This window comes from Erithacus rubecula, assembly GCF_903797595.1.
Source record: "Erithacus rubecula genome assembly, chromosome: 6".
NCBI lineage: Eukaryota > Metazoa > Chordata > Aves > Passeriformes > Muscicapidae > Erithacus > Erithacus rubecula.
This window is the reverse complement of record NC_136688.1, coordinates 9,069,636-9,082,470: the sequence shown is the minus strand read 5'-3', so window position 1 is coordinate 9,082,470 and position 12,835 is coordinate 9,069,636. Positions and strand designations below refer to the sequence as shown.

The 12,835-nt window shown below is 56.0% G+C and overlaps 2 protein-coding genes across 2 annotated transcripts in view; both read left to right on the top strand.

Moving 5' to 3' along the window:
- The first annotated feature begins 2,154 nt into the window (after positions 1 to 2,154).
- The window catches only part of LOC306803494 (scavenger receptor cysteine-rich type 1 protein M130-like), a 70,384-nt gene continuing 59,703 nt past the window's right edge, over positions 2,155 to 12,835 (top strand). The window contains 5 exon segments of the mRNA XM_079308984.1: positions 2,155 to 2,370; positions 2,372 to 2,410; positions 2,412 to 2,441; positions 2,443 to 2,632; positions 2,722 to 2,818. Coding sequence (XP_079165110.1) covers positions 2,188 to 2,370; positions 2,372 to 2,410; positions 2,412 to 2,441; positions 2,443 to 2,632; positions 2,722 to 2,818 — 539 coding nt within the window. The 5' untranslated portion in view covers positions 2,155 to 2,187.
- LOC306803941 (scavenger receptor cysteine-rich type 1 protein M130-like) lies at positions 3,013 to 4,785 on the top strand (the record flags this gene model as incomplete). The annotated part of the gene is given in 8 exon segments (XM_079309966.1): positions 3,013 to 3,046; positions 3,101 to 3,312; positions 3,314 to 3,428; positions 3,502 to 3,716; positions 3,718 to 3,817; positions 3,934 to 3,998; positions 4,264 to 4,331; positions 4,482 to 4,785. Coding segments are annotated over 8 exon segments (1,113 nt in total).

Sequence of the window (12,835 nt, the reverse complement as noted above, 5' to 3'; positions counted from 1 at the left end):
CTGAATGCCTGCCTCTGACAGGAGTAGTTTGTCCCCACCTCTCATTCCTTCCCCATAGGCAGCTTCAAACACAGCACTGTCTCCTTTTCTTTCAGACTGCTCCCCTCAGCCCTGACGCCTTCTTTCCTTTCTGCGAGTTTCCTTCTTCCTTCTACAAGACTGCCTAAACCGCAAGCTGTTCCTGTGCTGGCCGCACAACTCGGACTGTGCCTTACACAGGATGCTGTTTAACTTGTCTCTCCCTTACTCCCTCAAAGTACATCCAGTACAGACTCTTGGTCTCAAATTCCGACTCCATCTGCAGCTGTAACTAGTGGACAGGGAAATCACTCTTTTATAAAACACAGCCTCATCGGGCAAGGTCGACATCTAATTCTCATACTATTCTTCCATACTCACAAACTCTTCTATTACAGCCGGGAAGTGCCGATCCTTTGCATACGAAAGGGCCGGGGAGCACAGTTGGTCTCGGTCAGGTGAGGGACACTGAGAGAGACAGCAGGAGACTGGCATGAGGAAGAAGGGAGACTTCGGAATGCACTTTTTGTACCTGGAATGTGAGGGGTGGGGAAAACCTGTGAGCCTCCCGAGAGGCATCTGCTGGGCTTGTTTGTATGTTCCTGTAGTAGTAAAAAGTGGATTTACCATAGGAGACTCCTTCGACTTTCCTGTGGGAAACGATGGGTTGAATGGGGAAGGAAACGTGAGGTCTGGATGTGTGTGAGAGTGTTTGGCGAAGCTCCGGGATCGGCGCCGGTCAGTGGAGCCGCAGCTGTGAAGGTGCTGCCAGGGATAGTGTATTCCTGCGTTGGGAATGTGCCGACAGAGAGTGTGGTGAGGGGTGAGCCGGGGAAGTTTCCTTTGGAGCGCGGCTGCCGAGCCGCAGGGGCACGGAGCGGCGGGGCAGGGGCGGCTCGGAGCCGCGGCGTTCTGGGTGTCCTGTGACACTCTGCCACCTACATGCAAAAGCCGCGGTGTGGCATGGAAAGTTGATAATGTCGCCGAAACGAACTGGGAGTGTTCCCGCCCGCCGCGGAGAGAGCGTAGCCGGGTGGTCTCCTCTAGCCAGCCCGGTCGGGTCTCCGTGCAAGATAGACAGCCACTGCAGGGCCGTGCGACACCTTTGAGGAGGACACCTCAGGGCTTAGCCGGGTTCAGCTCAGTCCACAAGCCATCCAGGGGTAGATGCCACTGGCAGGTGGCGAGTTCGCAATCCCACACAAAGCTTGGAAGCACAATGAAGGTGACTGCGCTGCTGCAGGAGGGACCTCGTCATGGAGAACTCTGTTCTGCCAGCACTGTGGCTGCTCAGCAGTGCTGCGGGGTGGCTCGGCCCCAGCCTCAGCCTCACACACTCACACACAGGACAGACCACAATGGAGTTCCTGCCCCCACCCCCGGGGTACACGCGTTGTTTTCTGGTAATGTTTACTCGCAGCTTACCCAGGTGCGTCCCCCAAAATTCAAGTGGGTACAAGTGTGCCCCCCCCCTACTTGTGGCTTCACCGCGGGGCAGGGGCGGCGCGGAGCCGCGGCGTTATCGGCGGCAGCGCAGGGCTCGGGAGCTGCGTGCGGTCGGTGGCGAGGCCGGGAGGCGCCGGGGGGTGAGCGCCTCCTTCCTGCCCTGGCGGCGAGGCGAGCGCGGGGCCAGAGCTGCGGCAGCAGCGCCATGTGCCAGCGCCGCCGCGAGGGACCGGGGAGCCGGCACCTGGCAGCGCCGAGCGGAGCCGGGGGCTGCTGCCACCCCCGCGGGGGGCTGCGAGCACCCCGGCAGGGCAGCGCCCCACAGATTAGGGCTGGCAGCTCCGCAGCTGTGCACCTGCAGCTGCTTTATCGTGGTCTGTGGGTGAAGGCTGTCCCCATTCGTCAGGATGGCTCTTGGCAGGCTGCAGCAGCAGCAGAGCTGGAGGCTCGGGGGATGCAGGAAGAGCCCCCCCAGCGCAGGTGTGGTGGGTGGGGGGGCTGCCTCCCCCCGGGCACATCCGGCTGGCAGCCCACTGTGGCGAGGTGTGTGACGCCAGAAGCGGAGGCGAGGCTCATATTTGGGCACGGAGCAGGTGATTGGAGGCCGCGGCCCCAGAGGCGGCCGATGAGGCACCTGCTAAAGGCCTGCCCGGCTGCTGCTGCCTGCATTGGCTCGGGCGCTGGCGAGACGTGGCCTGGCTGCGCTGGCTCGGGGCCGCTGCCATGGGGCCGCTGCTGGCGCTGGCGCTGCTCGTGTGCGTGCAGCTGTGTGCGGTGAGTGGCGGGCGCTGGCAGCGGGGCCCGCGGCGGTGCCGGGCCCGGCTCAGCAGCCTCCGTGCCGCAGGCTCCGGGGAGCTGCGTCTGGTGGGCGGCGGCGGGCGCTGTGCCGGCCGCGTGGAGCTGAAGGCACGGCGGGGAGTGGGGCTCCGTCTGCGTCTTCGACTACCGACTGGGAAGCCCGATGGGCCAGCGTGGTGGTGCCGGCAGCTGGGCTGTGGCCGGGTGGCCAGGGCTTCCTCGTACGCCCCGTTCGGGCAGGGCACCGGACGGATCTGGCTGCAGCCCTTCTTCTGCAACGGCACCGAGAATTCGCTGGAGGAGTGTCGGCACTTCGGATGGGGACGGCACTTCTGCGGCCACGAGCGGGATGTGGGTGTGACCTGCACAGGTGAGGGGACACGCTGGCCGTGCTGGGACAGCCACCTTGTGCTGGAGCATCCCTGGCAGGGCTGAGCTGTGGTCCCTGGCCTGGTGCAGATGCCGTGGAGCTGAGGCTGGCGGGCGGCGGCAGTCCGTGTGCCGGGAGGGTGGAGGTGAAGCTGCAGGGACGCTGGGGCTCGGTGGGAGACGACAGGTGGGACATGGAGGGCGCCCGAGGTGGTTGCCAGCAGCTGGGCTGTGGCTTTCGGCTGCCGGTGCCTACTCGGCCCGCGAGAGCTTCGGAGAAGGGAGACGGACTCCGTCAATCTGGTCCTGGTGGACTGCAAAGGATCTGAAGCCACTCTCTGGGAATGTGGGATCGGTGGCTGGGGACCTTATAACGGCAGCATGCATGACTGGGACACTGCCGTTGTGTGCCAAGGTAAGAGCTTCCTGTGTGCAGATGTGGTGCCTCATGCACATCATCCCTTTCCAGTGAGCGCTGCGCTGCTCCTGCAGGGATTTTCCCGGCTGGTCGGAGGTGCCTGGAGCTTGTGCGGGCAGCTGGAGGTGCGGCAAGGCCTGGCCTGGCTTGGTGTGTGTGCGGATCAGGTGGACATGAAGGCGGCCCAGGTGGTGTGCAGGGAGCTGGGCTGCGGCGAGGCGCTCGCCATGGGCGGCAGTGGCCGGGTTGGGGCGGCACCGGGATCAGCTCTGGGACGGGGGCTTCCAGTGCAATGGCAGCGAGCCCCTCCTGAGCGCCTGTGCCCGGAGTGCGGCCCCCAGGCAGGGCTGCAGCGGCCGTGCCAGCATCATGTGCTCCCGTAAGTGCCGGGGACACCGGGGGCTCCTGGGCTCCGTGCGGCGTGGCCGCCCTCACCGCCCTTCCTGCCGCAGCCTACACGGGCTTCCGCCTGGGGAACAGCAGCTCGGGATGCTCCGGGCGAGTGGAGGTGGCCGTGAGGGGGACGTGGGGCTCCGTGTGCGCCAGCGAGTGGGAGCTGCCCGATGCGCACGTCCTGTGCCGCCACCTGGGCTGCGGCCGCGCCCTCGCCGTGCCCCCGGGAGGCTCCTTCGGCAGCGGGGAGGGGCCGCTGCGGCCGGACCACCTTCGGCTGCAGCGGGAGCGAGCGGCACCCGGGCCAGTGCCCCGTGGCCGTAGCTGGGGAAGCCGCCCTGTGTCCCCGGGAACGCCGCTGCTGTCACTGCTCAGGTATGTAGGGCATCTGCGGGAGGAGCCTTAAGGAGCTTTTGGGACTCCCCCAGGAGTTGGGATTAGAAGCTACGCTTGTTTTTTGGAGACGAATTGCTGAGTGTTACATTTGACAGGCATTGTCGAGTCCGTGCGGCTGGTGGAGGGTGAGACCTGGTGCGATGGGTGGCTGGAGTTGGCCGTAGGCAACGGGACGTGGCGCCGTGTGCCAGGGAGAGCTTTTCGCTCATTCGGAATTTGAGCAATGTGTGCCTGAATCTGGGCTGTGGAGGATTGGACAAGAGTGATGGCGTCCCTGGTACGGTGTTCATATATTACCTCGAAGCGACGGAGGAGGAGGTCATGTATCGTGTACTCACAGTCATTCGGGACATGACCACAGCACTTACCCAAGGGGGCCTCACAGCTGCACAAGGACTATTTTTCTGAGGCCTGTTGACGTTCAGGATTTATGCGTTCCTTACGACCACTGCACCAGCAGGCATCCCTCACGGGATGAACATCGTCTGCTCAGGTGAGTGTCCCGGGAAGGGCCGGAGGTGCCGGTGCCCCAGGCACCCAGCCCAGCCCGGCCCTTCCGTGCCCAGCAGGCAGCCGGCAGGTGAGGCTGGTGGGGAGCTCAGGGCGCTGTGCCGGGCGCGTGGAGGTCTATTCCCGGTGGCAGCTGGAGCAGCGTGTGCCAGGAAGGCTGGGAGCTGCAGGACGCTGCCGTTGTGTGCCGTGAGCTGGGCTGTGGCACGGCCCTGGAGGCGCCGAGCTGGGCGCGCTTCGGCGCCGGCACGGGGCCGCTGTGGCCGTACATGGCCGAGTGCTCCGGGAGCGAGGAGGTCTCTCTGGGAATGCGGGCGCTCGGAACAGCGCGAGTGCGGGCGCGGCCTTGGGGCAGGGGCCGTGTGCTCAGGTCAGTGGCGGGCACGGCCAGGTCGGGGTGCGGCAGAGGCCCCGGGGGGTTGGTGGCCGAGCCGTGACCCCCGTGTCCCCACTTGCAGAGCAGATCTCGGTGCGGCTGGCAGGCGGCCGTGGGGCGCTGCCGTGGCTACCTGGAGGTGTCCTATAACGGCACCTGGGGCCGCGTGTGCTCCAACGGCACCAGCAGCGGCACCGCCCGCCGCCGTGTGCCGCCAGCTGGGCTGTGGGCACCGGGGCGGGCTGTCGGCCGACCCCGCCCAGCAGGAGTCCCGTGCCTGGCTGGCCTGGGTGGGCTGCGAGGACGGGGCCCGCTGGCTCTGGGGGTGCCCCTCGGCTCCCTGGCAGCTGCAGAGCTGCGGCGCTGGCGGGCACGCCCACGTGGAATGTGAGGAGGACAGCGATGGCAGCACCGAGACAGACGCTACCCCATATCCGGAGGGTGCCAGCAGCACAGGTAGCTCTGCCGTGCCTGCATCCCCCAGCCCGGGCTGGCTGGGATCCCCCTGCCGTCACTGCCTGTGCTGTGTCCCCACAGGTGTCCCCATCAGCAGCACCGTGGCAGTGGGCGTGGGGACGGTGCCTGTGGCAACTGTGCTGTGCGTGGTGCTGGGGACGCTGCTGTGCCTGTGGCCTGGGTGCCCTGGCCGTGCTGCTGTGCCGTGCCCGTGCCTGGCGCCGAGGGGGTCCTGCTGGGTGGGGCTGGGACTGACCCGGTTTGGGGGTGCAGGTGCTCCTGCCCTGTGGAACAGCTCAGGAGATGGGCAGGGGATGACCTTGGTTATACCAACATTGCCCAGGGCCCCAGGTAAATGCTGCCTGTGTTTCCAGGCCGTGGCAGAGCTGCAGATGCCAATGCTGTCTACGAGGAGCTGGACTACACGGCCATGCCCGAGTACCAGGAGGTGCCCAAGTGCCCAGTGGGTGCAGCCCTTGTGGCCCAGCTCTGTGTGCAGTGAAGGCTCTGCCTGACAGCCCCACGGCACATTCAGGTCTTGGTGTCCCTGCACTGACTCCTGGCCAGGTGCCAGGTGTCCCCTGTGTGCCAGAGCAGCCACGCTGTGTGGTGTGAGGGTTCTGTCACCTGAGGTGCCACTTGAGGCCCACCCCCATGTCCCTGTTCATTCCCGGCAGGTTCTCTGTTGGAGGGGATGGACAAGAAGCTGCCATATTCCAGCAGGGACAGCATGGACAGGAGTGACACTGAGGCAGCCCCAGGTAGGGCCCCAGGGCAGGAAGGCAGCAGGGAGAGCAGGGGAGAGGGGACACAGCCGGGCTGGGGAGCTGAGGGGACAAGTGCTCCCCTTGTCAGTGTGCAGTGGAGCATTGCCTTTCCCTGCTGGACCCGAGGGTCACCAGCACATCCCTGGTGGCAATGCCAGAGGGGATGGCACAGCCAGACCCGTGCCAGGGCTGCTGCTCACTGCCATGGACCCCTCTGCATTTCCCAGACCCCCCTGCCTGGCCCCAGCAAGGAATTCCGGATGGCTACGATGATGTCCTGGATGTGCTACAGGATCCCCCTGCTCCAGACACTGGGGACATGTCCAAGGGAGTGGCACAGCAGAGCTGGATCAGTGTCCTCCCCACAGGTGAGGCCTCACAGCTGCCCTGTGCCTCTGCAGAGCCACTCCTGGCAGGGTTTGGCTGTGGGGGTGGGCAGGGAGCCAGCAGCAGATCCATGTGTGCTGTGCTCAGAGCCCAGGTTGGGTCTGTCAGGGGGACACGGAGCTGCCTGCCCCCTCAGCACCTTTCTCTGCTGTCCCCAAGGTGGAATCTCCTCCTCCAAGTCTCCCAGGATATACAAGGGACCGTTTGGAAGAGCCCCCGGGGCACTCGGACTATGATGATGTCAGCAGCGCCCTGGAGATGGTGCCATGAGGATTCCCTGGCCATGCCCCAGCCCTGGGGACATGTGTGTGGCAGTGTGGTGGGACCCTGTCTCCAGCTAAGGGTGGCCCTGCTCACAGAGGTCACCCTTCCCTGTTCATCGCTGCAGGAAAACACCTTATGTGGATGGATTTTCTTCAATTTCAGTGTAAATTATTCTTTTTGCCTATTAAAACCCAAAAGAGAAACTCACTCCAGGCTGGGTCTCACTCAGTCCCAGGCACTTCCATTCCTGCTACATCAGCCATTCCCTGGGGATGCGGGGAGAGTGGTCACAAACATTCCCTGGGATTGATGGGATTGTTGGGAAGAGCACTGGGAGATTGGTGGCATTGTCTGCAGGGCTTTATTTGTCACTGCCAAATGCACACAACTGTTCCCAGCAACACGAGGGGAAAGGGAGAGACCAGGACCTGCACCCATCCCGCTGATGCAGCAGGATCTCCTCGCTGTGCCACGATCTGCTCAAGCCGAGCGGGAGTCGTGATGCTTCGTTCCACCCCAGAGTGCAAAATACAAATAGCAAGAGACTCAGGTTTTATTGAGGAGAAAGCAGCAACGCCGTTTATTGCGTGTCAACAATTCAGTTTTGCGATAGAAGAGAGACAGGGAGAGAAACGGGTAAAGGAAACAAAGTAAAAGGGGGAGAGAGAGAGAAAGGATGGGGATATAGTTACCAGCAGAAGGGACGCATCCTTGGGGTCGTGCGACAATAGACGCGTCTTCAATCCGTTGGGTAGAAAGAGGTCGCAGAGTCTATTTAAGAAATCACTTTTTATGCTCCTTTTCCAAAGCGAGGAGCCTGTGGCCACAAGTGGGGAGATGTATGGACTGTTGTGTGTGGAGATCATTGCTCCAAGGCCCAGGTGCTGGAACAGGGCGCTGTAACCAGTACCCTGCTCGAGAGCAGCGTACCATGGCAAGCACCAGGCACAGCTACAAACAGTCCTTGGCGAGCATCCACCTGGGCCAGGCCAGAACTCAGGTCCAGAGCGAGGGGTGGGGTCCTGGCTCTCAGTCTCTGATGGTGGTCGTGAGGCAGATCAGAGAAACTTGGGACCGACTCTTGCAGCAGCCCGTGACTCACGACCATCGTCAAGAGCTCCTTCGTGGGGTTGTGAAGTCTTCAGGACTCGTGCGAGTTGACAGAGACAGAAAGCTGGATAGAACAGAAAAGCAGGAAAAGATAAGGGAAAGGAAAAGGGAGAAAGAAAACAAAACAAATCAATTTTCAATTTCAATTTCTGATTACAAAAATGATAATAATTTTTTTAGTTGAAATAAATCACAATGAAAAATAGGCAAAATTTAATCAGTAATCAAATGGAACACAACTTAAAACAAGCAATTTTCAAATTACAAATAAAAATTATTTCAATTTAAAATACAACACAACAAATAGCAAATTATTTTAAAAACCCAGTTTCACTACCAAATCTTCTACAAAAAACCTATCACATGCAGTTCTTAAGCATGAACACTCATTGCCCATATCCACCAGTATTGTTTCAGGAATCTTTTTTTTTTTTTTCAGGTTACAGACATTCTGTTTTGTGTCTAAGCACCTATCCTGAGTTCTGATTGCATTACTTTCACAGATAAACCCTTGTTGTTCTCAGACAGTAAAGTTTCCAAATTAATAATTTGCCACTTCTCACCATTTGACGGGTCCATTCCCTGTGCTGGAAAGGATAGAGAATAGCTCTGTCATGATTCAGCCCTAATGCAGTGATAGGGAATATTGAATGTACTGAAGCAGTACAAATTGTCAGTGCAAAGGCTGTGGCTGGGTTTGTGCTGGGGTCATAGGTAAAATTCACCTAGTTCTACCAGGATTGGAATTCTTTTTACAAGTCAGTGGCATTATCCCAAATTATTCTTGGAATTTCAGTAGGAAAAGTGCCTTCCTCACCTTCTCTTATAATTGAGGCACAAACTGACTGCATCCACAAGAGAGCCTGAATACAGCTGAAAGGAAACAGCCAATTTCTTCATTAATACTTCTAAATCAATCCTATTCAAAATTTCCAGTCTTGTTCCCACAACACCGGTTATGTCTCTTGTTTGTTTCTTGAAAGGATCCTGCTTTTGCAACCAGGTTGTCCCCCCATCAAAAGAGATTTGCAGAAAAGGTGAACAAGCTGGCTGAATTGCTGAGACATTGTTTTGCATTGGCCATTTGACTTGTTTAAAACACCATGCAGGATTAAACTATATTTGCTTTTTGCCAGTTTTCTTATTTACCTATGGTCCAATTTCAAACATTTTCAGGCTCATCATAACCTATGGTTGGGTAGGAGGTGTTACAACACTAACATCAAGTTCCCCTCAATATTTTGTTTTGTTTTTACCACACATGATGTAATCAATTTTGATTTTGAATGTCAGAAAATAAAACACGACTGTAAAGTCTGTGCCATAACTGTATAGAGGTTCCATGAGGGATTCAGCAAATCTTCACATCCCACGGCGTTCTTCTGTGAAAAGTAAACACTACAGAATCTGCCACAAAGAGGCAGGAGGTTAAAATGATGGAACCATCCAGCGTGGACTGGAATTCTGTTTCCTTCCCAATCATTTTGGTGCCAAACAGGAAGCCACTCTGTACCTCCTTTAAACACAGCACAAGAGTCAGTGTAGATGCAAACAAAAGAGGCACTCCACACCTCAAGCTGGAAAACACTCCAAACAAGCATCAGCTCCCCAGCCTGAGAGCCACCCCCTCCCCCAGCAATACTTTGTTTGGCAGAAGCATCAGTGAATGAAGAATTTGCTGTTTGTTTGGGGGAGAAAGCAGAGGTTACTTTAATTACCCAGGCAGGTTTGTTGTAGCTGCTACCCAAGCTCTCAGTTTCTGTTACTGCCAGATTTTTTACAGTTTATTCTGTTACAGAGGAGATGTTACAGTACTGCTTGATCGGGGCATACCACTTCCTGAGTGAGGATTGCTGGGCCATCCTGTCAGAGGGGGAGGTCTCAGTAGTGGCTGTTTTCAAAAACTTCACTTTATCAGAAGGTTTTTGAATTTTCTCTGCTATAATTTGCAAGTTAAAGCTTTCCAAATGGGAGATGATTTTCAGTTGGGTATTCCCCACTACATCTATTTCTTTTCTTCCCACAAGGATATCATCAACATATTGAAACACAGCCTCATTTATCAGGTTTGGGTTTCTGGACTGGCCATACAAAAAGATGAAAGGAGAATAAGTGTTGGTTTAGCAAGTCCTGCATAAACTGTTTGAACCCTTCTTTGCACCAGAGGGGAGAGGGTATTGTCTTACATTTACAGGTAATTGCATAGGTCATTAACTTGCAGTCAATTTTATGTCTGTAATTTGCAAGCAGGCAACTTTGTGAATGTTTTCTAGGAGTTGGTCAGGTGTACCAACTAAAGCTACAGGGTCCCCCCTTCCCAAGGGGTTAAGCCTCCCTGCCCAATAAGCTGCTGTGTTGGGTTGATGTGGCCACAAAGTGTATTCTGACACCATCTGTTGAAGCTGGGTGGGGCAGTGATTTCTTTATCTCCATGGCACATACTATCTTCATGGGCCATCTTTAAGACAAGATGGAGCAATCATTATCTTTTCCACAGCCCATCCTCCCTCCAGGAAGATATCATCTGCTGCTGGCACATTAACTCCCACTGTGTGACTGATCCAATTACATCATCCCACTGGGAGATGCTGCAGCCAGGGGCGGAGCCAAGCCTTTCCTACCTAGATAAAAACTGAGATTTTGATCAGCAAGTTATCCATCTTTCCACTGGATTCCAAGGAGAAGCCAGTGCCTTCTACATCATCCCTGGACTTCTGGAGGAAAGCTGCACCCTACTGCAGGAGCACTGCTTCAGCTGAACCACATCTGCCACTGCAGGGGGACTGTAGCCACCATTTAATGGGACTGCTACCAACACCCTGACTGACTGACAGGGTGTCAGGCTGTATTCTGGCTCTGTCAGGGTTGGCATTGTTCTTTGTACTACTGTATTTCTATTTTAATTTCTAGTAAAGGACTGTTATTCCTATTTCCCATATCTTTGCCTGAGAGCTCCTTAATTCAAAATTATAATAATTGGAGGGAGGGGGATTACATTCTCCATTTCAAAGAGAAGCTTCTGCCTCTATGGGCAGACACCTGTCCTTCAAACCAGGACAGATTTTGGCGCCCACGTGAGGCTCGAGGGCATCGAGAGATAAAAGGAATAACAATTCTTGAATGGCCTAATTTTTGTGTGCTGGACATAGAAACCCCATTAGGTGGCTTCATGTGGTCTCACCCTGGTTTGGGTGGCACATGGTCACGGCTATATTTCTCCCATTTGCAGACCCTTAGCTAAACATGGGCCCTATAACCAAGGCTACTGTGTCTGTTATCCAGTTTGCTTTATGGGCTAATAAGATGAGGAATTTGTGGATTTGTAACTTCCTTTGGAAGGCGAGTAGATTAATTCAGGGCTTTCACACACTAACTGTATGTTTTTGGGGTTACTTTATTAATGGCACCTACTGTGAGGAAATGACAACAGGGCAATTTTTTTCCCAAGCCTTCACCCAGATTTTTGGGTCTACCCCACCAGTTTTTGAAGGGTTCAGATCTCCTCTGAATGTTAATGATAGCATAGAGTGGGTGGTGTTGCTAATATGCCTGTTCAGTTTAGCATTCAGAGACAAGGGAATATTGTTTTGGATAACAACCCTGGTACCTACCCCAGGAAATACAGGTGTTGCCCCAGAGCCTGACCCTACACCAGAGATGAGAGATGCTGCCCCAGAGCCTGATCCTGTCCCACAGCCCACTGCAGAAAGGAACCACCCAGTGTGGGTGGCTTGGGACATGTGCCAGATGTTGAAGGAACACTCTTCCCCAGCTGGTGGGGAGCCCTCCCCCTGCCCTAAAGAGGGAGAGTCGGATGGTGCTGCAGTGGAACCCGTAGATGTTGTATCTGTCCAGGCTCCAGCTGGATCACAGGGGCAGCCACAGCCAGCAGCAGTCGCCCCTGTGGAAACTAGAAAGTCTATAATGAAAACAAAGCACCTGGATAATAAGGATCAGCAAGGAGGGCCCTCAACACCAGCAAGGAGCCAGAGGTTGATAATCACCGAGTCCCTCTCATAGGATAGTCTCTGTAACCTGTGTAAAGACATTGCTCAGCGGGGCCGTGAGCCTTTTACAACTTGGTTACTCCGGGTCTGGACCTTAGGGACAGGTGTACAACTGGAACTGAGGCCAGGAATTTGGGACCCTTGACCCAGGACTCGGGTGTGGATCAGGTATTCGTAAGACAGGAAGATCCCCTTTCGCTCTGGGAAGGGCTTTTAATGAGTGTGAGAGAGCTTTGTCCACAGAGAGAGAATGCAGGAGCACCAGCATGGAATGCGCTGGAAGAGCCTTGAAAAGGGATCCAGCAGCTGAAAGAAGTGGCAGGATTGGAGATTCTCTTTAGGAGGGCAGACAGCATGACAATGACCCCGATAAGGGCACAGGGCAGGTGTTGTGGAATCTGGCAAACCTGGGCCCATCTCAATATACCACCTTCATTGCAATGATTAATGCTGATAACAACCAAGAGACAGTGTGTTCTGTCACAAACAAACTCAGAAATTTTGAGAGTATGATGAATGGCCCAATGCAGGCCAATGTCTCTGCCGTGATTAAAGAACTCATAGAGGAGTTTAAAGAGGAGATGAGGGACGAGGGAGGAGATGAGGAAGATCAATGCAGCACCAGCCCCCAAATTAGAGCCGAACGCTCTCCAGCCAGGGAGAGAAGGTACACCCCACGAGCTGCTCTGTGGTTCTTTCTGCATGACCATGGGGAAGACATGAGAAAATGGGATGGGAAACCCTCTTCTGTCCTGGCAGCACAGGTGCATCAACTGAGGGAGGGAAACACTAACCAAGGGAGTTCTATGAAAGTGAAGGTAACCTCGACCTCCCATAACCAAGTGCAGGATATTAAAGAAGGGAAGATAATCTGTCAGACCCACTTGAAGGAACTTCTGTTATGTATGCCCAGGAAAGAAATAATAACCAGGGCTAGAGGGGCCCTGCCTCTAGCCAGGGAGAGGCATGGGATGACAGACTCCATTGCAGCTGTGGTTGAAAGGCCTGGCACATCAGAGCCACAGAAACATAAAGTGCTAGTTGATACTGGTTCACAATGCACCCTGATACCATCAGAACATGTGGGGGAAGGAACCTGGTTCTACTGTTGGGGTGATGG